The 27183-nt window shown below is 46.0% G+C and overlaps 1 protein-coding gene across 2 annotated transcripts in view; it reads left to right on the top strand.

Annotated features, from left to right (window-relative positions):
- The first annotated feature begins 8882 nt into the window (after positions 1 to 8882).
- PSTPIP2 (proline-serine-threonine phosphatase interacting protein 2) overlaps positions 8883 to 27183 on the top strand; it is a 53621-nt gene continuing 35320 nt past the window's right edge. For both annotated transcript variants that reach the window (XM_073343452.1, XM_073343451.1), the window contains exon 1: positions 8883 to 8978. In XM_073343452.1, coding sequence (XP_073199553.1) covers positions 8946 to 8978 — 33 coding nt within the window. In that variant the 5' untranslated portion in view covers positions 8883 to 8945. The remainder of the gene's footprint in view (positions 8979 to 27183) is intronic.

Raw genomic sequence — 27183 nt, 5'->3', positions numbered from 1 at the left:
CTTGCTGAAGATTAAGCCCATTACTAATTGTCATGAGTTCAGAAGACAGTTGACCACCGTCTCCTTTATAACAGCCCTTAACATATTTGAAGACTCTTATCGGGTCTACCCTCAGTCTTCTTTATAATTCAAGGCTGTGGATGCAACCCAGGATTTCTAGGAATCCAGATATTTCTCTCCTTTCTGACTAGAAAGTTATTGGGGAAGATTATCAACTGGTGTAAATTGTGGCCCTATGACAAATTACACCATCTGATAATCTGCTCCCTCTACTTTTCTGTCTTAGAGTTTTCATGCTGTGCCCGTCACCGTCAAATCAGAGCACCATCCATGTAAAATTAATATCAACAGCAATGTCTGTATTGGATTCCCTGGGGTCTTTGGTACTTCTCTTTTGGATTACCAATTTTGCTAGAGGTCAGGCTTTTGTTTTTTTTAAATTTTATTTATTTGTGGCTGGTTGGGGTGTGTTGGGCAGAAGCGTGGCAGTGGTGTGAGTATTGTTCTTATGGTGGAAAGGCCTTTTCATAGAGGAAGGAAGACTTCAGGATGCCGTTGCTGCCTTTGCAGGAACTGATCTGGTCTGAAGGTAACAGAAAGGCTTCTTTCTGAAGCTTTCAGAGTAACAGCCGTGTTAGTCTGTCTTCGCAAAAAGAAAAGGAGGACTTGTGGCACCTTAGAGACTAACCAATTTATTAGAGCATAAGCTTTCGTGAGCTACAGCTCACTTCATCGGATGCATACCATGGAAACTGCAGTAGACATTATATACACACAGAGACCATGAAACAAGACCCCCTCCCACCCCACTCTCCTGCTGGTAATAGCTTATCTAAAGTGATCATTAAGTTGGGCCATTTCCAGCACAAATCCAGGTTTTCTCACCCCCCCCCCCCACACACACAAACTCACTCTCCTGCTGGTAATAGCCCATCCAAAATGACCACTCTCTTCACAATGTGCATGATAATCAAGGTGGGTCATTTCCTGCACAAATCCAGGTTCTCTCACCCCCTCACCCCCTCCAAAAACCACACACACAAACTCACTCTCCTGCTGGTAATAGCTTATCCAAAGTGACCATTCTCCCTACAATGAGCTATTACCAGCAGGAGAGTGAGTTTGTGTGTGTATGGGGGTGCGGGGGGGTGAGAAAACCTGGATTTATGCTGGAAATGGCCCACCTTGATTATCATGCACATTGTAGGGAGAGTGGTCACTTTGGATAAGCAATTACCAGCAGGAGATTGAGTTTGTGTATGTGGTTTTTGGAGGGGGGTGAGGGAGTGAGAGAACCTGGATTTGTGCAGGAAATGGCCCACCTTGATTATCATGCACATTGTGAAGAGAGTGGTCACTTTGGATGAGCTATTACCAGCAGGAGAGTGAGTTTGTGTGTGGGGGGGGCGGAGGGTGAGAAAACCTGGATTTGTGCTGGAAATGGCCCAACTTGATGATCACTTTAGATAAGCTATTACCAGCAGGACAGTGGGGTGGGAGGGGGTGTTGTTTCATGGTCTCTGTGTGTATATAATGTCTACTGCAGTTTCCACGGTATGCATCCGATGAAGTGAGCTGTAGCTCACGAAAGCTCATGCTCAAATAACTTGGTTAGTCTCTAAGGTGCCACATGTACTCCTTTTCTTTCTGAAGCTTGTATCATCATCATCATAACCCTAAGGACATATAAAGTGTCTTCAAAATGTTTAAGAAACATTAATTAACTTTTACAATCCTCTTATGAGGTAAGGAAGTATTATCACCTCTGTTTTACTGTTGGGGAACTGAGGCACAGAAAGATTTAAGTACTGTAGTGTACTCAAGGCTACACAATTAACCAGTGTCAGAGGCAGTGTTAGAACTCAGAAGTTCCTGGTTTCCAATTTTACACTGAATGGAGTAGCCTAATTTCTTCTATGTCCCTTCATGTATGTTTTCCATGCAACTTTTGGACTTGACTATGTTTGAGCCAAATTCTTCAACAAAAAAACTTCAAAAACAGACTCCAATGAGAAACTGCAGAACTGGAATTAATTTGCAAACTGGACACTATCAAATTAGGCCTGAATAAAGACTGGGAGTGGATGGGTCACTACAAAAAGTAATTTTCCCCTCTGCTAATACTCGCACCTTCTTGTCAACTGTTGGAAATGCGCCATGTTCACCTTGGTTGCATTGGCCTCGTTAGCACTACAAAAGTAATTTTCCTCCTTTGATATTCACCCCTTCTTGTCAACTGTTGAAAATAGGCCACTTCCACCTTAATTGAATCAGCCTCATTAGCAGTGACCCCCTCACTTGGTAAGGGAACACCATCTTTTCATGTGCTGTAATATTTATACTGGTCACTGTATTTTTCACTCCATGCATCTGATGAAGTGGGTTTTAGCCCACAGAAGCTTATGCCCAGATACATTTGTTAGTCTCTAAGGTGCCACAAGGATTCCTCGTTGTTTTTGATTTTGTATTTTTCTGCATAACATGCAACTATATAAATCTGTGGAGACATTTCCCATGGGCTCACATGTCCCCAAACACCATCCCGTGCTGGTGTTTGCCCTGCAGTGCCCCACCTACATTTGTGCTCCACAGACTGCTCTGTTCTAGAACTCCAGAATAGCTGCTCCTTCCTGTTACCTATGTTCATACCTGTTACACTGGCTCTGCTAGTTGGGATGGTGCATCAGAGCTGGCAGGTGCTGAGAGAAGGAGAGACATGGAATTCTTGTGGAATAGCTTTGCCTCAATAGAAAAACCTATCTTCAAGGTGATGGCACCGCAGATGCAGTTAAGAATCTTTGGTTGTGTTTGGGGTGGGCGGGGGAAAAGTGAAATGCCCCCCCAGCAAAATGAGTGAATGCTGGGGATAGTGATTGACTGATGGTTTTCCAAATGCATTGGTCACCTGTGTCTGGCATGTATCTGAATAATAAAAGGAATGTGCAAAATTAGCCAGTTCAGAACAAGAGACAAAAGTGTCACAAATAGCTACAGGCAGAGGTTCCGGTGGGAGAGTGATTTTGTTGTTATGACGCAGGACTTGGAGTTAGGCGATGGGGGTTCTGCTTCTGGCTCTGCCATGTGACCTCAGTCAAATCACTCACCAATTATATGCCTCAGTTTCCCTACCCGTTCTGAGAGGGTGATAATACTTCTCTACCTCACAGGGGCAGAGGCAGGTTTTAGGACACATGCAGACCATGGGATCCCACTGCTTTTAGAGACCAAGAAATATCGAGATATATTTCAGCCCCTCTCCTTGTGGAGCCCTGACAGCCTAAACCAATAGGAACTGATCATTTATGATGTTTCTGTGGTTTTCCCTGTAGATCCCATATAAGCTACTCAGAGCAATGGGCTAATCTCAGCTCAATCACTGACTCCCTCTGTGGCTTTAGTAAAGTCACTTAGCATCTTTGCCTCAGTTTCCCCATATTTAAACCTGTGATGCGGATACTTTACTTTATCTGCCTGTGACAATTAACTAGTCAGTGATTGCATAACACTAGTCATATATGTGCTCAAATTCACCAGAATGCATCCACATTCTCCAGTACCTAGCACACAGCCTCAGTTCATTTGAAGGACGATCCCCCAACTAACCTTTCTGAGAGCTGGAAATGATGGGCCATCTCCAGCTTGTAGCTAGGCTTTACGTAGGCTCGGAAGCTGCTGCTGCTGATGATTGTTTTATGGCGGTGCCTGGAGACGGCAATTGAGATCAGGACCCCATTGTGCCCAGCACTGTACATAGATTAGGTTAGGGTCGGAAGGGACCTCAGGAGGTCATCTAGTCCAACCCCCTGCTTGAAGCAGGACCAATCCCCAATTTTTGCTCCAGATCCCTAAACGGGATCCCTCAAGGATTGAACTCACAACCCTGGGTTTAGCAGGCCAATGCTCAAACCACTGAGCTATCCCTCCCCCCTCGATGCGCATAGAGAGAGGCAAACCCCACCCTGGCAAGCTTACAATATGCATAGTTAAGACAATTGGAGTGGGAGAAAAGAAGTACTTAGACTGTAAGCTCTTTGGGGCAGGAATCATCCTTCTGTTGTGTGTTTGTACAGCATCTAGCACAATGGGGCTCTGATCCATGCCAGGAGCTCCTAGGCACTATGGTAACAAAAATTAGTAATAATATTGTTATCCCCGTTTTACACTGAGACACTAAGTGACTTGGCCAAGGTCACACAGGATGTTTGTGGCTGAACAGGGAACTGAATCCAGGTCTCCTGAGTCCCAGGCCAGTGCTTTAAGCACAAGACCATCCCTTCCAGGAAGGGTGTTTCTACTCTGTTTGATAAACAATAAGTCAGTTAAGTTTTGAGAAGCCCTAAAGGCTTCTCTGGACACGATATGTACAGAAATCTATTTCAGGTTCTCCTCTTCCTGGCAGCAGAGGGAGCTCTGCCTGTGATCATGGTTCCCAAGAATCATTGGCTTTGTGCATCTGTGTGAAAAATTGTTCTGTGTGCCTAAGGCTGGCTTTGCAAACTCTGCAAGCAATGAGGCTAAGTCCATGAATACTCCCGGAGCACCAGTAGATTCTTGGATGGGTGTAATTTAGCCAAGCAGGTCAAGTGCTCTTTCATTATACACCCCCAAAGCTTGAGCCAACATACGTGGAGAGTCATTATTCCATCAGTCTTGGGACAGGAATTAGGAACCCTAATGAGTTAATAGTTTTCATGCTGTGGTTACTGAGGATGGAATGTTGCCTCTTCAAACATACTTCATGATGGGTAGCCTTTTGTTCTCTCAAAGAGGCCAATCGTGCACCGGTATGTTAAACTGTACAAATATCCCTTCCCTAAGGATGCTGCAGACCCTCAATCTGTATCAGAGGAGAAAGAAACCCCATTAGGAGGAATTAATTAGATTGGTGCCTGCCATTGTCCCATTTAAAAACAGACAAATCTCTTTGCACTGAGGACTGACTTGACCCAAAGCTTTCCTTATCTTTACCCTGAATAGAAAGGGAGACTAATGGATTTAATTATTATTCTCAACAGCCCTGCTTCCCGTTCCGGCTCTGAATCACAGGGTTATGTGACATCCACATGTATATTACAGGGCAATAGAGCAGGAACCTGTTTTATTTTTCTCATCAGGTGGCAGAGTTATTCTTAGTAACTTGACAGGGCGGATTCATTGACGGAACAGCCAGGTCTTTCTGCTTTTGTGGGATGTTAATGAACAAATGACATTGCTAATGGTTATGAAGCTACTTAAAGCCTGTAATGAACCACCCTGAGAGCTCATTCCTCCTTCCACGTGGTGTTCTCCCTTCCCACCTCTTCATACACATTATTACCAGCATGTGACAGCTACAGCTACTGTTGCCCGGTCCAGGATGGAATGGCAAGAGCTGCTCAAGTATTTATGACTATGTCTCCTTCAAATAGCTGGCCCAGAAATCATAAGAAAGTTACAAGCTCCCCCTCCTCTTCTAGATAGAAGCCTTGGTATTTTGGGGCTGAATGGTGTTATGTCCATCTAGCATTGGGCAAATCTTGGTGGTTTCTTTTGTGTCCTGCAAAGGACTAGAGATGATCCTTTGATGTTTTCAAGTAGAAGGGCCTATTTCCTCCAGGTTTTCTACATGGGTTTAGATGACACCTCACAACAACACAGGATGCTTATTGTCACACTTTCATTCTGAAGGATCCCAACGCACTTTGCAAGCTAAGGTCTGGATGGTTCCATGCAGAGGAGACCCCTTACTAAAGTGGAAAATGTGGATAGCTGCCTCTATAGCAGAATCTTTCCGCATCCTGGGAGCTGGTGGTGTACCCTCCAGGGCTGGGGATGTGTGCTTCATCGCCCCTTTTAACCTGCAGTCCTTTGAGAAGTAAATACAGTCTCTGCAGCCATAGTAAGTAGTTGACATGGAAGCTGGAAATGGCGAGGGTCCCTGGAGCCAATGCAGCTGCATGGGGCCTTTGCACACAGCGACATGGGCTCCAGCAGATTCTCATTTTATCTCTAGATCATTTCTCCTAGGGACAACACTGTCCTGCCATGGAGTGATTTGGGTTTACCTTGTTAGTTACAGCATGGGATAAACCAGGTAGGCAGCTACACGTCTACATTGCAATGTTAACCCAGGCTCTTACCCAGGTTTTAGCCCAACCCTCCCACCCACACTCAAAAACCTCCTATCTGGATTGGGAGGTGCTTTAAACCTGGGCTGATCTTATGGGTGCATAGACTAGAACCCAGACTCTACTTCAGCTTGGGCTGGAACTTGCCCGCTTTGCAGTGTGGATGTAGGCTAAATCACTTAAGTGCTTATAGTCCTCCCATGCCTTACCATGGTGCCCTCTGAAGGATTGAGTAGTTCTCTCACTATTGAGCGGGAAAGAATCCTAGCCTAGAGTGTCTCGGCACAAAGAACCATGGGCTGTACCCTCCAGCAACACCTGGGGGAGTGCAGAAACAGCGAGGACACAGTAATGCTCATAGGACACTTTTTGCAGTAGGGCTGCTCAGAGCCAGCCAGGCAAGATTAAAACTCAGGTGCCAATCACACAAGTTAACTTAACCTGAGTGAGATCTACCTCCCCCTTTGCCTCTTTGTGGGAAGAAGCATTAGTAAGTGACTGACAGCAAATATTACCCTAGGATATGCTGGTTTTCTGCAGGTTTTGGTTATCCAGTGGCTGAAAAGCAGCCACGAGACTGACTAATTCTAGGCTGTGTTTGATTAGTCAGATGTCAGTAAATGGCCCTGCAGGTTCACGTCAGAAGGTTCTTGCTGGCAACAGTGCTTATTACTAAAGCAAGGCATTGGCTCTATGGAAAATAATCAGATGCATGCAAGGAAAGCAGCACCGTCTAGCGATTAGTAGGACAAGAATTATAACATTCATAAACCAGTCGGAGAACACTTCAATCTCTCTGGTCACGCAATCACAGACATGAAGGTCGCTATCTTAAAACAAAAAAACTTCAAATCCAGACTCCAGCGAGAAACTGCTGAATTGGAATTCATTTGCAAATTGGATACTATTAATTTAGGCTTAAATAGAGACTGGGAGTGGCTAAGTCATTATGCAAGGTAGCCTGTTTCCTCTTGTTTTTTCCTACCCCCCCCCCCCCCAGATGTTCTGGTTTAACTTGGATTTAAACTTGAAGAGTGGTCAGTTTGGATGAGCTATTACCAGCAGGAGAGTGAGTTTGTGTGTGTATGGGGGTGGGGGGGATGTGAGAAAACCTGGATTTGTGCAGGAAATAGCCCAACTTGATTGTCATGCACATTGTGTAAAGAGTTGTCACTTTGGATGGGCTATCACCAGCAGGAGAGTGAATTTGTGTGGGGGGGTGGAGGGTGAGAAAACCTGGATTTGTGCTGGAAATGGCCCACCTGATGTAGATAAGCTATTACCAGCAGGACAGTGGGGTGGGAGTAGGTATTGTTTCATATTCTCTGTGTATATATAAAGCCTGCTGCAGTTTCCACGATATGCATCTGAGGAAGTGAGCTGTAGCTCACGAAAGCTTATGCTCTAATAAATTGGTTAGTCTCTAAGGTGCCACAAGTCCTCCTTTTCTTTTTGCGAATACAGACTAACACGGCTGTTACTCTGAAAGCTTGGGTTCTCATCCTGGCAATGCTCCTAGCTCACTGTGTGACACTAGGATCAAAGGTGCCCCCAGATTGCCCGACTGAGGGGGAGAGGGGCTCTGGCCTTCCTTAAGATCAAAAGTGGGCGCTAATTTTGGGTGTCCAACTCGAGACACCGTGAAAGAGTCTGATTTTCTGAGGGGATGAGCAATCCTAGGGTGAGGTTTCCGGTCTACTGGAGGTCAGACTAGATGATCACAATGAACCCTCTTGTCTTGGAATCTGTTAGTGATCTAATCTGAGGGGAAATTCACACACACCTTGTGGGAATGCTGCCCAGCCAGTTGCACGGAACTAATTGTGCTCTTTGCCTGTTGGCACACATGCAATGGAACTGTGCCTACATCCCAGGGATTCTTTAAAGAAACCCTGATTATTTGCTGTCTTGGTATTTGGGAAGGTGATTACCAGTGGGCGGTGATTACTGGTGGTGTTTTTTCCTCTTTCTCTTGGTATTTCCATTCTGCCCTTGAATTACTCCTCACCCTCACCCCTTGATTCAGCCCTGCAAATAACTGTGTGTGTTTCAGATCATTCACTTGGAAAGGCTGATGCCTATCCAGAGCCAGTCGTGGGCATGGAGCAATTGAAAATCTGGCCCCACAGCATTCTTGACCATGTTCTTTGCCTCATAATGCTTTACACCTGCAAAGGGTTGTACATGCATTAGCGATTTAACATATGATTATTGTTAATCACAATGCCTAACTCTTACAGCTGTTTTCATCAGTAGATTTCAGAGCACTTTACAAAGGAGGTCAGTATCACTAATTTTCTCCATTTTTAGATGGGGAAACGGAGGAACTAAGAGTCACTTGCCTGAGGTCACCCTGCAGTCCAGCGGCAGAGCTGAGAATAGAATTCTGGTCTCCTGAGCCCCAGCCCAGTGCTCACTCCACTAGCCCACACCGATTGGGGCAGGGACGTGACCCGTGATTTTGTAATCTGCTGCAGTCATTAACTAGCCCAGGGAGGAAACATCCAGCCAGGTGTGCGCTTGCTGGGCTCTTCACTCCTAAAACCCAGACTCTCTCTATTCCTTGCCCTTCTTCCTCAAGAAAAGAGCCACTAAAAAGGAAACAAGCCCAGAAAGGAAAGGGGAAAGTCCTGCAATCCCCTGCAGATAATCGCTGCTTTGGCAGGGAGGAGAGGAAAAAGCAGGGTGGCTGGTTGCCGGCTTTGGGGTTTAGGACCCAGAGGAGCCAGCGGCAGGCGCCAGGGATTGAGGAGGAACTAAAAAGTTCTCGGTTCTTGGTGTGGCTCAGACTCTGCAGCCTGGGGCGCTGGGGGACTCTGCTGCAGCCCTTCCTGCACCATGAAGGAGACTTTGTTCAAGGGGAACTTCTGGGTGAGAGGGGGAGCTGGCTGGGAGGTGTCGGGGGGGGGGGGGAACAGCTGGCCTGGGGAAAGAGGAGCTGGAATGAAGCTAGTACCAAATTGGGCTTTTCTTGATTCCCAAGAGCCTTTAAGGAGAATGCCCTGGGCTGGAGCTGCCTGCTTGTCCCAGCCTTTCTGATCCTGCTTTCCCTCAGCTGGAGTAGGCTGGCTTCTGCTTTAATGCATGTCATCTTGGAGACCTCTGATGCACAGCCGGAGAGGAGCGCCAGGGTTTCTGTGGCTCATAAAGTAAATAATGTTCATGGTTAAAATTGCCTGCCAGGCAGTAACTGCAGCTGGCTGGTCCTCTGTGGCGTTTGGATGCCATATGCTGCAGCTTTCCTTGGACGGGGTGTTCTTTGCTTACTGTTTGTGTGGCTTTTGTTGTGTGCTGTCCAGCAGTGGCTGTGCGGCACCCCAGAAGTGGCTGCAGTTTTGTGGTGAGTGACACCATCCCTCGGTGTCTGCACTTGGGGGACATTCGGGTCCCAGTGAAGACAATGGGAGTTCTGCCATTAACTTCCATGGGACCAGGATTTCAACCAACGGGGGGGCACACAGGGTCAAATGCTCCCCCCTTCCCCCAGATTGCCCAAGAGGGGCTCTGTCCTCCTGCTGTGCCTGCCCTCTGGCACCCTGGGCCCCTGTCCCTGGCAGCTGGGTCAGGCAGGGAGGGAAGGGGTATGAGCAGCCGCTATATATATAATATTATATATAGTCATATAGCACTTCTATGGCCTTGATCTCCTACAAGCTGCTCCGCAAGCCAGATCCAATCGCTCCTGTGAGCTGTCTCTCCACTGGGGACAGGATGTAGTCAGCTGGGCTCGGTGCAGGGGTCTGCCTGCATGAAGTAACTTGCCAGGACAGGGTAGATGATGGAAACTGACTTTCTGGTCCCTTGACATAGTCTAATCGCAGGGGTAGGAACTAGACACTCTGGCGTTTGATTCTCTGCTCTTACACTAAATGGTGTGTGGTCTTTAGGAAAGCCACTTGAGCCTGGATTGCTCCACTGTCTTTGAGTTCTTTAATTTTTGGGTGCCCAAGTGCTGAGTGGCTACAACTCCAGTGACAGGCAGTCAGAGCAGTGGGTATGCAGCACCTATGAAAATCCAGGTGCCTAGATCTGGACACCCTAATTCTGAGGCACCCAAAATCGGTGGGCACTTCTGAAAAGGTCATCCTTAGGGAATGGCAGCACCAAAAGGCTATCTGTAAAATGGGGCTAATGACGCCTCCCCTACCTCACAAGGATGTTAGCCCGACTGAGAAGCACAGAGCAGCCTCCCTGAAGTCTGCTTAGGGGTTGGCTGGATTAGCTGAATGCGACTGCTGTGGTTTGCAAAGTGAGGTGTAAATTCTGAGTGTTGTAATGGGTCCATTGTCTCGGCCTGTAGCATGGCACAATCGGTATGCAAACACAAGGTATGTATTGGGAAAAAGTATGAAAATAAGCGTTGGTTCATGCCTCACCCTCGTTTTTCAGCTATAAACGACACCCCTTTTTATCTTTGCTCTGTTTTGTAGATGTGCCACAGAACTTCATCGGTAGGGAAGGAGGTCTGTGAGATCCAGGGCTGTGTGTTTAAAAAAAAAAACAACCTCACCTCTGAAAAGTAAATTCAACTAAATCCTCCTCACCCCTAGGATTTTAGAGAGGGCTGGGAAAAAGGGTGTGTGAATGAGCCATCAAGTGCATGTGTAGGGAAAGTATTAGAGAGGTTTGAAAAAACTGGCCTCTGAGCAGTTTGCCTGTCTCTGAAGTCACTGTGGACTAAGGGAATGTCTTGACTCAAACTTACTTTGTGGTCACGTACAGTCAAATTCGCTAGCTTGAGCGACAGCAACCCTACCACAAGATAACCCAGATGGGTTAGATTAGTCACCCAGAGCAGCTGCATTCCTTCTGCGTTACTCGCTTGAGCCCCCCCGACAGGTCAGCTACCTCAAGTTTAACGTAGCACCTAACCCAAGCTAGAGATTTTTGTGTGTGGACCGGAGTGAGGTTAGGGGCGGTGCTCAAGTTATACCTTGAACTAGCACTGCAGTGGAGACAAGCCCTTAAGTTAAAAATGGGGCATCAGATCATCCCCTCCCATTTTGAAAAGCTGCAGGAGGGGGCTCTGTGGGAGGAAATCTCTAAATGGAGTCACCTCTGTGCCCCCCCCCCCCTCCAACCCTAGTTGGAAGAGCCAGGACCATCTTCTCAGAGCCCTGTGTCTGTGGTCTTGGCTGGGCAGCCCTCTGCTTCCTGGCTCCATTAGATTGCTGATAGTGCCTGTGTCCCCAGAGGGGCTATGCAGGAAAGGCTGGGGGCTGAAATATCTTTTTCTGTTAAGGCCCTCAGAGGCCAAAGGAGAATGATGTATGTCTCTTCCCCTGCTACTCTCCCCACCCTTCGAGACTCCCCAGCATGGAGTTTCCTCTACTACATTGACGGGGGAAGGGTATCACAGCAGGGGCTGATCCGCCCTTCTGCACGAGAAGGGGAAATCCATGCATGGAAGGCACTCGGGCCTTCCATGCATTCATGTATTCATATATGAATATATTCAGCATTCATATATTCATATAGCCCAGGGGGAGGTTTTCTGGGGCCAAGGGAAAATGCTGCGTAAACCTGCGTGCCTTCACACCCAAGGGAAATACAACAGAATCTCCCAAATTCCCTCCTCCTCTGGCCCGGCCACACACTGCTCGCTCTCCCTCCCCTGTCTCAGGAAGGGTTTACAAAACATCTCCACTGATGCTGGCTGAACGTTTTTAGCCAAAACTTTTTTCCCCAGAGAGCAAAGCTGCTTCGTCAACACTGGAACGTTTTTGGAATTGGTGTCTTGTTTCCGAATTGTTTAGTTACAAAGAAATATGAAAGAAAAAAATCTGATATTCGCACATAGAATCATAGAATATCAGGGTTGGAAGGGACCTCAGGAGGTCATCTAGTCCAACCCCCTGCTCGACATCTCTAGTTGGGAGGCCTCAGGTCTTGGGTGTTCAGGTTGAGACCATCAAAGGCCTACTTTTCAGAGGTGCTCAGTGCTCCAAATTCCACTTGGAAACCAAGGGTGCTGTAAGTGCTGACTACTAGTGAAAACCAGGCCTGAGGGAGGGGGACGGGGGGAGCTGAGCACCCAAATCTACTGAGATTGTCAACTTTTGGGGGCAGCTTTTTGTTCTGTGTCTGTATAGCACTTAGCACAATGGGGTCCTAGTTCAGGACTGAGGCCTCTAAGTGCTACCACAATACACATAATAAATAATAATAATGCTGGACGCTTCTGAAAATGTTGTCCCCATCTCCTTCTCCCTGTTGAGGAGTCAGAGCCCCTTAGTGATGAAAGCGCCTGCAGCACTGGTTTAGCAATGTGTTTTACATTGCCAGCTGGGGTAGAGCTCCTCCCAAATAAGTTCTCAGCAGCAACCCCACCTGGCCTCTTCCTTTCCCCTTGCATTTTCAAAGAAGGGGTCAGGGGTTTTGTGGTTAGCAGCCAAGTGCTGTAGGGTAGTGGTTTTCAAACTGCAGGTCGTGACCCGGTACTGGGTCGCGGAATGTCAGGCACTCGGTCGTGGCGGTTCTGGTCAGCACCACCGACAGGACTATTAAAAGTCCCGTCGGCGGTGCTGCCTGGCTAAGGCAGGCTAGTCCCTACATGTTCTGACACAGCGCTGCGCCCCGGAAGTGGCCAGCAGCAGGTCCGGCTCCTAGGCGGCGGCGCCACGGGGCTCCGTGTATTGCCCCTGCCCTGAGCACCAGCTCTGCACTCTCATTGGCCAGTTCCCAGCCAAAGGGAGCTGGGGGGGCGGTGCCTGCAGGCGAGAGCTGCACAGAGTCACTTGTATGCCTCCGCCTAGGAGCCGGACTTCCTTCTGGCCACTTCCAGGGTGCAGTGCAGTCCATGGTGCCAGGACAGGCAGGAAGCCTGCCTTAGCACCCCCTCTGCACTGCTGACCAGGAGCTGCCGGAGGTAAGCCCATGCCCATGCCCCTGCCCCAGCCCTGAGCCCACCCCAAACCTGGAGCCCCATCCTGCACCCCAAACCCCTCATCCCTGGCCCCACCCCAGAGCCTGCACTCCCAGGCCAGAGTCCTGACCCTCTCCCGCACCCCAACCCCCTGCCCCAGCCCAGAGCCCTCTCCCACACCCTGAATCCCCTAATTCCCAGACCCACCCCGCAGCCCTCACCCCTGCACCCTAACCCTCTGCCCCAGCCCTGAGCCCCTCCCAAACCCCTTATCCCCAGCTCTGTTGGGTCACGGGCATCAACAATTTTCTTCAACTGTGTCGCCAGAAAAGAAGTTTGAAAACGACTGCTGTAGGGGTGTGTGTGTCTCTCATGAGTAATCTTCTGTTTCTTGGAGAAGATCTGCTGCAGTTCAGTTAGGAAATATCCTAAATGAATAAAACTAATCAATGGAGCTGGTGGGGAAAAGAGAAATAGATTTTGTGAAATATTTTGAAAGGAATGAAAAGAATTTCATTTGAAATTTCCAGTCATTTTTTTTAAATGAAAATTTGTTGTATTTTCGAGTTCTGAAACGAAGCTTTTTGAAATTTTCAGATACTTAAAACATTTTTTTTTTTTAAATTTCATTTTGTCAGCAGAGCAAAACCACCTTTTCCCCGCCCTTCTACTAGAATAATGGAGGGCGGGGTATAAAAAGTGCATATTCTTCCCCCACCAAAACAAAACCTTCCCCCCAAATTTCAAAACTTTTTGTTTCTATTTTTTTTTTTTTTGTAAACTACACACATCTAATTTTGGTTGACATTTTGTGTGTGCATGCACGCGCGCGTGCATTCATTTTGTTCAAAAAGATAATTTTCCATTGCCGTGAAAGAAGTTCCACATAACATTTTTGATTGGTTCGACTAGCCCACACATGTCAAAATAAAAGACTATAGAATGTCGTATGGTGCACGAGCCTTGTTCATTTGTGAATCACGCAGGCCCCGATCCGGTCAGCACTTACGTCTTGTGAGTTAGTCAGGTCGTGTGCGTGGTACCACGGAATTCAATGGCACTATTCACACGAGTAAAGTTACTCTCTGGCTATGTCCACAGTGGCACAGCTGCAGCGCTTCAGTGTAGACGCTCACTATAGTGATGGGAGTGGTACTCTCTCATTGCTGCAATTAATCCACCTCCCTGGGATGTGGTAGCTAGGTTGACAGAAGATTCTTCCTTAGACCTAGTGCTGTCTATATCGGGGGTGAGGTCAGCATAGCCCAAGGGTGGCCAACCTGAGCCTGAGAAGGAGCCAGAATTTACCAGTGTACATTGCAAAAGAGCCACAGTAATACGGTCAGCAGCCCCCCATCAGCTTCCCCACCCCGCTCCCAGTGCCTCCCACCCACCGGTGGCCCTGCCGATCAACACCTCCCCCTCCTTCCCTGCACCTGCCAATCAGCTGTTTCGCGGCGTGCAGGAGGCTCTGGGTCGGGGGGAGGAGCAAGGGCACGGCAGGCTCAGGGGAGGGGGCGGGAAGGGGTGGAGTGGGGGCAGGGCCTGTGGCAGAGTTGGAAAGTTGGACCTGTAGCTCCAGCCCTGGAGTCGGCGCCTCTACAAGGAGCCGCCTCTTAACTTCTGAAGAGCCGCATGGGGCTCCGGAGCCACCGGTTGGCCACCCCTGGCATAGCTAGAGCTCTCAGGGGTGTGGATTTTTCACACCGTCGAGAGACACAGCTTTGCCAATTTTCAGAGTAGCAATGGCGTTAGTCTGTATCAGCAAAAAGAACAGGAGGACTTGTGGCAGCTTAGAGACTAACCAATTCATTTGAGCATAAGCTTTCATGAGCTACAGCTCACTTCATCGGATGCATAGAATGGAACGTATAGTAAGAAGATATACATACAGAGAACATGAAAAGGTGGAAGTACCCATACCAACTGTAAGAGGCTAATGTCAGTTTTCAGTGTAGACCGGCCTTCAGTCCTATGTGTTGACAGGATTTGATTGCAGTAGTACCTGCGATTATTAGTCCATTCCACCCTCCTCATCCCCCTCCTTTTTCAAAATGCTCCAGTTCCAGTATGTTGCTGTCCCCTTTCAGCCTGGTGGGAAGTTTTATTGTGGATTCTGAATACCGGAATGTCAAAGCTTGTAATGGACATGCAGCTAGATTCTTAATCCTGCTATATATGGCACTTTACGAACAGACTGGAAGAGATGGCTTTTACCTGAGCATGATTACAGTCTAATCTGCAGGGATTTTGTTGTTGATGTGGTTTGGTTTGGTTTGGCTTTTTAACTATTTCTATATTTAGGAAGTTTTAACAGGTTTGCTTATCCTAGCCGTGTAAATATCAGAGCCAGTACAGTAAACATTACAACAGTGAGCTTTTGTTTAGAGAAACATTATACAGTACTATAATCACTGGATCTCTTTATCTGACGGGGTGTCAGCATGCTACAGAGTGAGCATCTTTACACTTTTCAGAGAAGCAGCCGTGTTAGTCTGTATCAGCAAAAAGAACAGGAGGACTTGTGGCGCCTTAGAGACGAACAAATTTATTTGCGCATAAGCTTTTGTGGGCTACAGCCCACTTCATCAGATGCATAGAATGGAACATAGAGTAAGAAGATATATGTATACACATACAGCGAACATGAAAAGGTAGAGTAAGAGACTAATTAAGATGAGCTATTATCAGCAGGAGAAAAACAACTTTTGTAGTGATAATCAAGATGGCCCATTTAAAGTTCTAGTGATTTAGTTAAATTGAGTGAAATCTCTGATGACATGTATTTAACAAAGCAGGCACATCTCTCAACTGTTAATATTCAAACAAATCAGACAGGTGCGCTGGGTTTTTTTTGCCAACCGTGGTTTGAATATTGAATAAATAGTAACTAAATATCTAAGTATCTATTTGTCCTCTGTCTGTTTTGCAGGGTACATAATTGATGCATTAATTTTTCAGTGACAGCCACCTTTGTTTGAACCATTCCTCTAGAGTTGGACTATTTTTCTTTTTCCAACAGAGGCTATCAGAAGCTTATCAGCTACTAGCAGATAAGAGATTAATTCCTCATTTCATTGTGTGTGACCATTTCTGGTGGGAAGCCCCAGTAGATTGCCAAAGGATCATTTGGTAATTAATATCCATTAATTTGTGATAGTTGGTTATAAATTGCATTCAGCATCCTCTAATGACTGCAGATGTCCACCATATATGTATAAAATCTCCTCATTTTCCCAACATTTATCCCCCTAATTTGCAGTTTTTCATTTGGCAAAACTCTCAGTGTAATAAAGATGACAGCATTGAGCCAAGGATTCAAGGGTTACAGCGCATTATTATTTATTTGGATTTGTGTTGTGAATGACACTTCTAGGTACTGTCAAGGATCAGGGCCCCTTTGTGCTAGGCTCACAGGATGAAAAGACAGTCTGTGCCTCAAAGAGCTTATGATCTAAGTACTAATGACTGTTGATTGGCCAGGACTGCTTGGTGGGGGGTGCAGATGGGTGTGGGAGGGGAATGAGTGATGGAAGGAGAAGCCAACGAAGTACGTTTAAAGAGGGATTTGGTTTTAGGTTCTCAGGTCGTTGGCTTCGACCGGTTATCTGTGTATCATTGCTGTGCTAGCTGTTGCATGCAGCGTTAGCGCTCCAACTTCCTCCTTTCATTTTTTCCTCTTCGTTTACTGAAAAAAGCAAGAGGAAGAAGAGCTTTACTCCACTAAACCTACTGACCTTGTGTGAACGATGAGGACGATACCCTGGGAGAATAAGAACTTCTCTGTAAGGCTGTGTCTGCCCCAGGAAACTTGGTAGCTATAGGTTTCAGAGTAACAGCCGTGTTAGTCTGTATTCGCAAAAAGAAAAGGAGTACTTGTGGCACCTTAGAGACTAACCAATTTATTTGAGCATGAGCTTTCGTGAGCTACAGCTTACTTCATCAGGTGAGCTGTAGCTCACGAAAGCTCATGCTCAAATAAATTGGTTAGTCTCTAAGGTGCCACAAGTTCTCCTTTTCTTTTTGGTAGCTATACTTCTCCACCGGTGTTAGCAAGGGTGGACTCTGTAGGGTAGACCAGCATCATGGCTGGTGGGTAGGAAAGGGTTAACTGTGCGATTGGGCTCGGCAACACGTTGGCTAAAAATAACAAAACCAAAGGCTGAGTCCTGTTCCTACAGGAGTCGCATTGATGGTAAATTATGACTACAGGTTTCAGAGTAGCAGCCGTGTTAGTCTGTATTCGCAAAAAGAAAAGGAGGACTTGTGGCACCTTAGAGACTAACCAATTTATTAGAGCATAAGCTTTCGTGAGCTACAGCTCACTTCATCGGATGCATATCGTGGAAACTGCAGCAGGCTTTATATATACACAAAGAATATGAAACAAATACCTATTCCCACCCCACTGTCCTGCTGGTAATAGCTTATCTAAAGTGATCATCAGGTGGGCCATTTCCAGCACAAATCCAGGTTTTCTCACCCTCCACCCCCCCACACAAATTCACTCTCCTGCTGGTGATAGCCCATCCAAAGTGACAACTCTTTACACAATGTGCATGACAATCAAGTTGGGCTATTTCCTGCACAAATCCAGGTTTTCTCACATCCCCCCCCACCCCCATACACACACACAAACTCACTCTCCTGCTGGTAATAGCTCATCCAAACTGACCACTCTTCAAGTTAAAATCCAAGTTAAACCAGAACATCTGGGGGGGGAGGGGGGTAGGAAAAAACAAGAGGAAACAGGCTACCTTGCATAATGACTTAGCCACTCCAAGTCTCTATTTAAGCCTAAATTAATAGTATCCAATTCATTTGCAAATTGGATACTATTAATTTAGGCTTAAATAGAGACTTGGAGTGGCTAAGTCATTATGCAAGGTAGCCTGTTTCCTCTTGTTTTTTCCTACCCCCCTCCCCCCCCAGATGTTCTGGTTTAACTTGGATTTTAACTTGAAGAGTGGTCAGTTTGGATGAGCTATTACCAGCAGGAGAGTGAGTTTGTGTGTGTATGGGGGTGGGGGGGATGTGAGAAAGCCCAACTTGATTGTCATGCACATTGTGTAAAGAGTTGTCACTTTGGATGGGCTATCACCAGCAGGAGAGTGAATTTGTGTGGGGGGGTGGAGGGTGAGAAAACCTGGATTTGTGCTGGAAATGGCCCACCTGATGATCACTTTAGATAAGCTATTACCAGCAGGACAGTGGGGTGGGAATAGGTATTTGTTTCATATTCTTTGTGTATATATAAAGCCTGCTGCAGTTTCCATGATATGCATCTGAGGAAGTGAGCTGTAGCTCACGAAAGCTTATGCTCTAATAAATTGGTTAGTCTCTAAGGTGCCACAAGTACTCCTTTTCTTTTTATGACTACAGAGTTTCTTAGTTTAGACCGGTCTGAACTGTCACCGCTGAATGACAGCAGGTACAAAAGAGCATCCATTAAAGTACAGCTGTGGATGCTGACTGTCCAAAGCCACATTCTGATTGGCTGGTGGGGCCTTCTTGATGTCACAGGTGCTCACCAATTTCCAGCTGTACTCAGCTAGGACCTCCTGGTTAACTTATCCAAAAGGTCTCATAGACTATCAGAGTTGGAAGGGACCTCAGGAGATCATTTAGTCCAGCCCCCTGTTCAAAGTAGGGCCAATCCCCAATTTTTTTTTCCCCAGATCCCTAAATGGCCCCATCAAGGATTGAACTCAGAACCCCGGCTTTAACAGGCCAATGCTCAAACCACTGAGCTATCCCTGACCCCCAGTGAGTGTTGTGGTAAAGGAAGGAACCGTTGTGATGCTTCACTGATAAAGCACAGAAGGACAGTGAGTCCTTCAAAGTCACTACCTTGTTAACCAAGCCAACCAACTTCCACTTGATTTTGATGTGAACTGCTTATTTTGTATCCCCATCTGTCTGTCTGCACTGATCCTCTTGCGTGACATTAGAATTCAAAGAGCTGCCACACAAAGCTGTTTATGTATTGTTTTCATCTGAAAAATAGTAGCTTGAGGTTTCAGATTAGGTGAAGACTATACATTTACTAGTAAACACAGTTCAGATGGTGCAACCATCCCTTGTTACCTGGCCTCACAGTCCCCTTCTGTTTCCAGTCTCATCCACTTGCTCCACTGTCCATATGCTTTTCTTCTGTTCCCCTTTGTTCTTCATGCTTTTTTCTTCACCTCTGTTCTCACAACTTTTCTCCAAGTATTGTCCCTGTAGCTTATAAACAAACATTTTGAGAGTGCAGCTCCTTCAATATGCATGAATAAAAAACCAACTTGAAAGATGCTGGCTCAGTGCATGTGATGTGCCCCTCTTGTCGCTGACTTATAGAGGATAAGAGTCTACTACTGCTACCAGCTAATGAAGGCACTCCTTTAGGTCCAGTGCTAGAGGTCCGTGCTTTGAGGGTGAATGTCTCAGGCTCACTTCTTGCTGGTGGACTTGTGGAGGGGATTGTTGCAAAACCAACCACATGATGTTATTTTCATTACCCTTTCCTTCACTCCACCTTGTTTCTCACTTGTCCTGTTAGGTCTAAACTCTATAGGGCAGAGAGGTCTCTTGTCTCTAAATCACCATATTCACTGCAAACATTGTAGACATAAGCTGTGTCAGGGATTCTTAGTTACGCCCTTCACTGAGTGACACTCCAAGTCCAGAAGCAAAAGATCAGTTATTAATGTAAAGCTGCCTCTACAAATGGAACATAAATGGAAAAGAAACCTGCTGAAGACAATCTTTTCCCCATTCTTCTATTTTCCGTTGGCCTTTCCTGAAGCAATTGCTGCCAATTGAACAAGCAAAGTTTTTGCAACTTGTCATTTTCATCTCATATTGTTCGGCCTGTTCTTTTATTATTTTTTTTATCAATTCCTGAATTTCGGTGCCTGCTTCTCCCCAAACCAGTTTCTTTCCTCCCACACCCCGAATATTTCAGGTAATTTGGCAGGCAAAATCCTTGGCTTTTTTTTTTTTTTTTTTTTGCTGACCGTGGTTTGAGTATTGAATAAATAGTAACCAAATATCTAAGTATCTATTTGTCTTCTGTCTGTTTTGCAGGGCACATAACTGGTGCATTAATTATTGATGTCTACTAACTGGACATTAATTATTGTCTTGGATGCCTGTAAATCAAACCAGCAATAACAACGATTTAATTGCTATAAAACAGACAAAGGATGACCTAGTGGAATGCAATCCTGAACTTTGAAAGCAGGGTTTTCGTCCTCATGCTTTGCATTTATGGGAAAATGCTTCAGGAGGAGATGTCTGGTAAAATTTTCAAATGTGCATAAGTGATTTAGGAGTCTAACTTTCGAAACAGCTCTGTACACGTGGAATATAGCAGACCTGGATGCTAGGTGCCCTCCACTCGTATTGGTAAATGGCTCCTTGCAGCTTGGAGCTCTGAGCATGTTTTTTGGAAATGGCTGAAATATTAGTTTCCATTTGTTTGGAATCCTGTGTATCTTTTGCAGAATCTGGAAACATCAGCTGCTGATTTGTCACCTTGAAATTGTTTTTAGCATTTCCGTGGATAACGCTGTAAAGCATTTCTGGGTTTCTGTTAATAGCTCTAGCCGAGAGCTAAGAAGGTGGGTGAGGGGTGAGAACTGAACTTGTGCTATATTAAGGCTCCCTGTATATATCCTACAAGATTTTGTGAACAAAAACATTTCCTGTCACGTGCTTGTTAGTTTACGTAGGAATTCAGGTTTTCTCTGCCCTGGAAGCCTTGCTGCTGGGAAACTAGTAAAATTGTGTCAAACCAAGGGGCTGAGGGTGAAATCCTGGCCCTATTGAACTCTATGACAAATGTCCCATTGACTTGAATAGGGCTAGGTTGAATGATTGAGGGTGGAAGGGATGCATAGTCGTGCTTTTTAAAACTGATTTTTCATACCCATTAAATTCCAGTGCATAATAAACATTAGGGAGAAAGAACATCATAGTTAAAGATGTATCATCTCTGCCCCTTACTGAGGTGCCAGAGCTCCCGGTACTCACCTCTGAGAGCCCCAAGAGGTCCTTTAGTAGAACTAGGGAAACTTCCCTGATAGTTGTAAAGTTTTACAAATAACCAAAAAATTCTCCTGTGCCCCCCACCACAAACAACAAAAAGCCTTTCAGGGTTCCTTTGTTCATCGAACCCCCCCCCCCATCCACAAATCCACTTCCTCTTCCGTCTTCCTTTGCTGTGACACCTTCCGAAACTGGACTGTTAGGCAGCTGCTGGGCTGAGACCACTGCCTGTCCCCTTTGTCTCATGGTTTCCTTGTGCTCCCCATCTCTCTATTTGTCTGCACCTGCCTTGTCTTTGGGTTTGTCTTCCCGCAGACCTGCCCTGGTTAAGTTAAATTAGTTAAATCAGTGCAAATCCCATGGGGGCCTCTCTTAGTTCAGTTGAGTGGCTGGTTTTGCTTTAACTTAAACCTATTCATAACTAACTCCAGATCAGATGGAAACAACCCCACTCTTATAATGGAATAGGAGTGTCCTACCCAGGGATTTACACCAGTTTAACGATACTGGTTTAAATTCACATTTTTAGGCTATTATATTTTTAGGTACATTTACTGGCAAAGCCTTATACTTACACTGGGGCAGGGGCCATCTTTTTGGTCTGTGTTTGCACCGCACCTCTCACAGTGGGATTATTGCAATACAAATAATAAGAATCAGGTAAAAAACAAAGGCAGAGTCACCCTTTGCATGTTACCTTTAAAATAATCATGAGCGACCATAAGAACGGCCCTACTGGGTCAGACCAATCGCCATCTAGCCCAGTATCCTGTCTGCTGACAGTGGCCAACTCCAGATGCTTCAGAGGAGATGCCATGATGGGACTGCCTATAATGGCATGTAGCCCCTCAGTGACTGCCTAGCAAAAATCTCCAACTGCTGGAGACGGGACGCTAGATGGGGAGGGCTCTGAGTTACTACAGAGAATTATTCCAGATAGTGGTGGGTCTTGCCCACAGGCTCGGGGTCTAACATATTTGGGGTCAGGAAGGAATTTCCCCCAGTTCAGATTGGCAGAGACCCTCAGGGGTTTTCGCCTTCTAATGCAGCATGAGTCATTTGCAGGTTTAAACTAGTGTCAATGGTGAATTCCTGTAACTTGGTCTTTAAAGCATGATTTGAGGACTTCAGTAACTCAGCCAGAGGTTATGGGTCTATTACAGGAGTGGGTGAGGTTCTGTGGCCTGCGATGTGCAGGAGGTCAGACTAGATGATCACAATGGTCTCTTCTGACCTTAAAGTCTATGAGTCTATAACAGAACAGGCAATCACTGAGTGATCTGTCCCCTGTTTTCCACTCCCAGCTTCTGGCAGTAAAGGGTGGAGTCCCCACTCTCCGCCTTTCTTCATTTTATGTGCACCTGTGACTCTTAACTTTGACCCCCTTAAGGTTTTCAGCGGAGTCGGATTCCTGGATCTGAGCCTGAACTTACAGCTTTGATTCTGGGTTGGATACAAAACCAGACAGAGCTTTTGTTGGTTTGGTTCAGAAGCAGCCAAACTATCCTGCCAAAGAGCTCAGGAGACTTTAATGTAGTCTGCACCTGAATTCAGATCCCTAGCACTAACCTAGTGTGCATCGGAGTGCTGTTACTGTCTTGCCTCTCGTTCCAATATCCAGGGTGTTTTAATCCCTCTAAATGGCTCTATTATGTTTTTACAACATACAAAACAGAGTACAGAGCTGGTGGTGATTGGGGGAGGGGTGGGAATGTGTCATAACGAACCTTTCAGGCAGTCAGAGGAAAATATTTCGAGCCCTTGTGTCAAATCCTCTTTGAAATGACATACATTATTCATCTGACTTTGCTTCTGCAGATCTCTGAATTCAGCTTGTGAGAAGGGGAATTCTGAGGCTCTCTGCCCTCTATAAGGGATGCAGTGGACAGAGCACTGGGCTGGGAACCAGAAGACCTAGGTTCTATTCCTACCTTTGCCACTGGCAAACACCCAGATATCAAATGTACATCACCTGCTGTGTCAAAAATCCTGCTGTCCTGAGCTGAACAGTGCTGGAGAGACAGAAACCAGGCCTGAATAGGGAGACCTTCCTATTTCTTATTTCAGTATCATGTCTCTGTAACTTGCACTGCTGAGTGGAGCTGCTGATAGGTGCTTACTATTATGTTTCTGGCATACATACAGAGAAGTCAGATAAAAACATAAATCGCTCTTGCTGGAAGGTTCCAGCATAATACTACGTTTGAGAATCCAGAACGAAAACACACCATAACCAAAAACCAGAGAGAGACAAAGCAGGCTACTCCCTAAGGCAGCGAGACACCGTTCACCCCACTGTTTTAGGCTAGCTCTTTCCAGACTGACTTTGATTGTGTGCTTTCCTACAGAGCCCCCCTCACTGGCAAGCAGGACCAGTAAACTCCTTACCAATTAAAATGACAGCCTACAATTCCAACATAGTTTTCAAATAGTTTTCACACCTACATTGCGACTCCAGTCACTCAAAGGAGAGTTCTGGAGACCATCTGTGTCCTAGCCTCAAGGAAGATATTGCAGCCCTTAAAAATAGTGGACTATTATGTTTCCAATGGGTTAGAAATACTAGCTCCACTGCATTCTAGCCCCACTGGCTGAACCCACATTGCTTTCAGTGAACTCTGCACTGAGCACAAACGTGCAAAACCTCTATCTGCAAAGCCAGAGATGACTTGATCTTATTTAAGTGCAAACAGAGCTTAGCACTGAATGAGCTCGTGCTCTGCAGAGAAACACAATTTCTGTGTAACTTGCTGAACACCTACGGAGCTCGGCCTGGAACCAGGATCCTTTTAGCTATACCCTCCCCCAACCTCTACTATTTGAGTTTGAGGAGAACTCCTCTATAGCAGGTCAACTGGAGGGCTGGCCAGCCCTCACAAACCTAGTACGTTACAAGGGGACCATGCTTTAGCCATGCTGTCTTTCAGTCCAAGAAGCAGCGACTGGTTTTACTTTTCTTACTCCTACCATAAGGGATGTGTCTTAACCAGAAATTGCTGAAGCAAATGCCAGGTCACTGTGAAACAGGAAGCACTCACTAGTGGGGCTGGCTGCTGTCACACAGGTCTGCAATGACACTTGCATGTGAGTCAGGGATGTGGGCAACTTGTTTTGCCAGATTTAGAGTTCACTTGAAAATCAGTCTTTCCAAGTTTAGAACGGCACTTTGGAGCTTCTGAGGGTCGGGATTTTGTGTTTGGCACAAGGCAAGTTCCAGGCTGCTGCTGTTTTTGAATGTATCTTATTTCCCTGGAGTTTTAGGAGCACAGTGACTTTCAACCAAGAATCTTTGCTTGCATAACACAGGCTTCTCTTTTGTTAGATGTTTAAAAAAATGTAGCCTGCCCTTGGAAAGTAGCGTCTTTACATGGAGTGTGTATGGGGGGGAGGGAATGTTTTTATCACATCCCAACCCCACTCCTGCTTCCCTGCTTCTCGCATCTCTGAATCAGATATCCACCCTGGGAGAGCCCAGCTGCCGTCCCCAGTTAGTTACATCAGTGTAAACCCTGAGTAACCTGGGAGTCAACAGTTGCCGGGGGTTGAGATGGACGTAAACTGAGGCCAGATTTTTATCCGAGTCCATCACTGGCCTGTAATTAGAATGTGCCTGGCCATACTCTGCATACCCTCTCTCTTAGCTAGCAGGATACTTGAAGATGAGTACACCAGAGGCTGACACACTGCCTCTGCAGGTAACTATTATACAGACTGTAGGCAACCTCTAGACTTCCACAGGTGCTCAGCAAAGCTGCATCCTCATTGTGCTTTTTAGCAAGTTCATAAGGAAATATATTAACAAACAAAAAAAACCCCTTTTTGTAAATAAGTCAAAAATGACAAGAAATCTCTCTCCAATCTCCTTGTGGCTGTGGATTGTCCCTGCTAAGCCTCCAGCCACAGGTATGCCACAGACAGTAATGTTTCCAAGTCCTTCAAACTGCTTCTGAGCATGTTGTCACAGTGGAACCCTGTCTCGATGGTTTTCTAACGCAGGTCCTTTTCCGGCTGCCGGCCCTTGGTGGTCGTTCAGTTTGGTGCTTAGAATTCTGTGTTGGTATGGTTAAAAAGCTGGCAGTGCTCCTCCTCGGTGGCTGTGTTCTGGTTAATAAGTACATCTTCTCTGTGGCAAGTGCTTTGGTTATTGACGAATCGATTCAAAATCCTCGCTGTAGCAAATCCTTCTCTGCAGGAGAGATTTTACACAACAGGAGAGCTCAACCCACGTGGCTCTGAAAAGCGATTGCCCAGAGCCCCAAACAGGAGAGGCACATGGATCTCAGATGCAGATGATGAGGATTCCCGAGCTCGCTGGCATTAACGAGGCCAGTAGCAGCGTGAGCTGCGTAACTCCATTGGAAGCCGACAGTTATTCTGGATTTACCCCAGCGTAACCGGACTTTTATCTGACTGCCCCCGGTGGCAGTGTGATCAGGATATGCTGGGCATATCGTGCAGTCTTCTTATAGGAGCTTACCATCTCAGTTGTCACAGCATTCCAATTGCCTTCAATAACATAGACCTTATGATGTGCCAGTGAAAGTGGTTCCAGCCTAACTTTTAGTCAGCACACACAGCATGCCCCTTACATGCCTGAGTCCATCCCAAGACATCAGGAGGAATTTGGCTTCACTAACCTTTGATTAGAACCCAAACTCATCTGGGTCTTGCATGAAACCATCAACTGTGATATTTTATTAGTGTGTAGTGGCAATAATGGCTCCTGATGCAGGGTCTTTAAGTTCTGTACCTCAAATCGAGTATCTGTTATAACCTTTCTGAGTCCCCTTGGGCTAGCCACTAGCACAAACAGCCTCTCAAGATGAGAAGGGAAGGTGTATGGATTTGTGTTTGTGGGCACACAGGGCTTTTCCTGAGAACTAATTGTGGGCATGTTGATCTGGATTGTTGTGATGGGTTGTATGCATCTAGTAGAATCATAGAAGAATCATAGAAGGTTAGGGTTGGAAGGGACCTCAGGAGGTCATCTAGTCCAACCCCCTGCTCAAAGCAGGACCAATCCCCAATTTTTGCACCAGATCCCTAAATAGCCCCCTCAGGGATTGAGCTCACAACCCTGGGTTTAGCAGGCCAATGCTCAAAGCACTGAGCTATCCCTCCCCCCCTAGATCTGTCCTGTGTCTAGTTCCAGTCAATGTTTTCATTAACGACTTGGATAATGGAGTGGAGAGTACGCTTATAATATTTGCGGATGACACCAAGCTGGGAGGGGTTGCAAGCACTTTGGAGGACAGGATTGGAATTCAAAATGACCTCGACATGTTAGAGAATTGGTTTGAAATCAACAAGATGAAATGTAATAAAGATAAGTGTGAAGTACTAGATGTAGGAAGGAAAAATCAAATGCACAGCAACAAATGGGGAATAACCAGCTAGATGGCAGTACTGCTGGAAAGCTTCAGGGGGTTATAGTGGATCACAAATTGACTAAGAGTCAACAGTGTGATGCAGTTGCAAAAAAAAGCTAATATTTTGGGATGTACTAACAGGAGTGTCATATGTAGGACACAGTAGGTGGTTGTACTTGGCACTGGTAAGGCTTCAGCTGTGTCTAGTTGTGGGCACCACAGTTTAGGAAGGATGTGGACAAACTGGAGGGGGTTCAGAGGAAAGCCACAAAAATGATAAAAGATTTAGCAAACCTGACTGTGACATCCTACTGGTACACAGGACTGAGATAAAAGGCTGAAGAGAGGATCTTATTTCCAAATGAAGCTTTAGACCACAATCCCTCTTTTTTTAAAAAAAACAACGTTTTCAATTTTTAAAAAATGTGAAAAAATATATTTTTGTGAATGTTAATTTGTTTTTAATGTCAGGCCTTTACTATTTTTATGTTCCTACCTGACATTCTACTGAAAGCTATTTAGACACACCACACAGTTTTACTGCCAACCAGTCCCAATGAAACCCGCCCTGAACTTGCGACTTTGCTGAGTGTCTCTGGCCGGAGCTGGAGCCATCACTTGCAGAAGTGGTGTCTTCTCACAATTGGAAGTTCCCCTTTTGTGTTTGGAGGTTTTTAAGAACAGATGACACAATGATGGAAATTCCACTATGGCCCCTGGAAGCCTCGTCCAATGCTTAACTATCCTTATAATTCAAAAGTTTTTCCTAATATCTAACCTAAAACTCCCCTGCTACAGATTAAGCTCA

The sequence above is a fragment of the Lepidochelys kempii genome, chromosome 5 (genome assembly GCF_965140285.1).
Source record: "Lepidochelys kempii isolate rLepKem1 chromosome 5, rLepKem1.hap1, whole genome shotgun sequence".
Lineage (NCBI taxonomy): Eukaryota > Metazoa > Chordata > Testudines > Cheloniidae > Lepidochelys > Lepidochelys kempii.
Note: the sequence above shows the minus strand (reverse complement) of the source record. Positions and strands in the feature narration are given on the sequence as shown.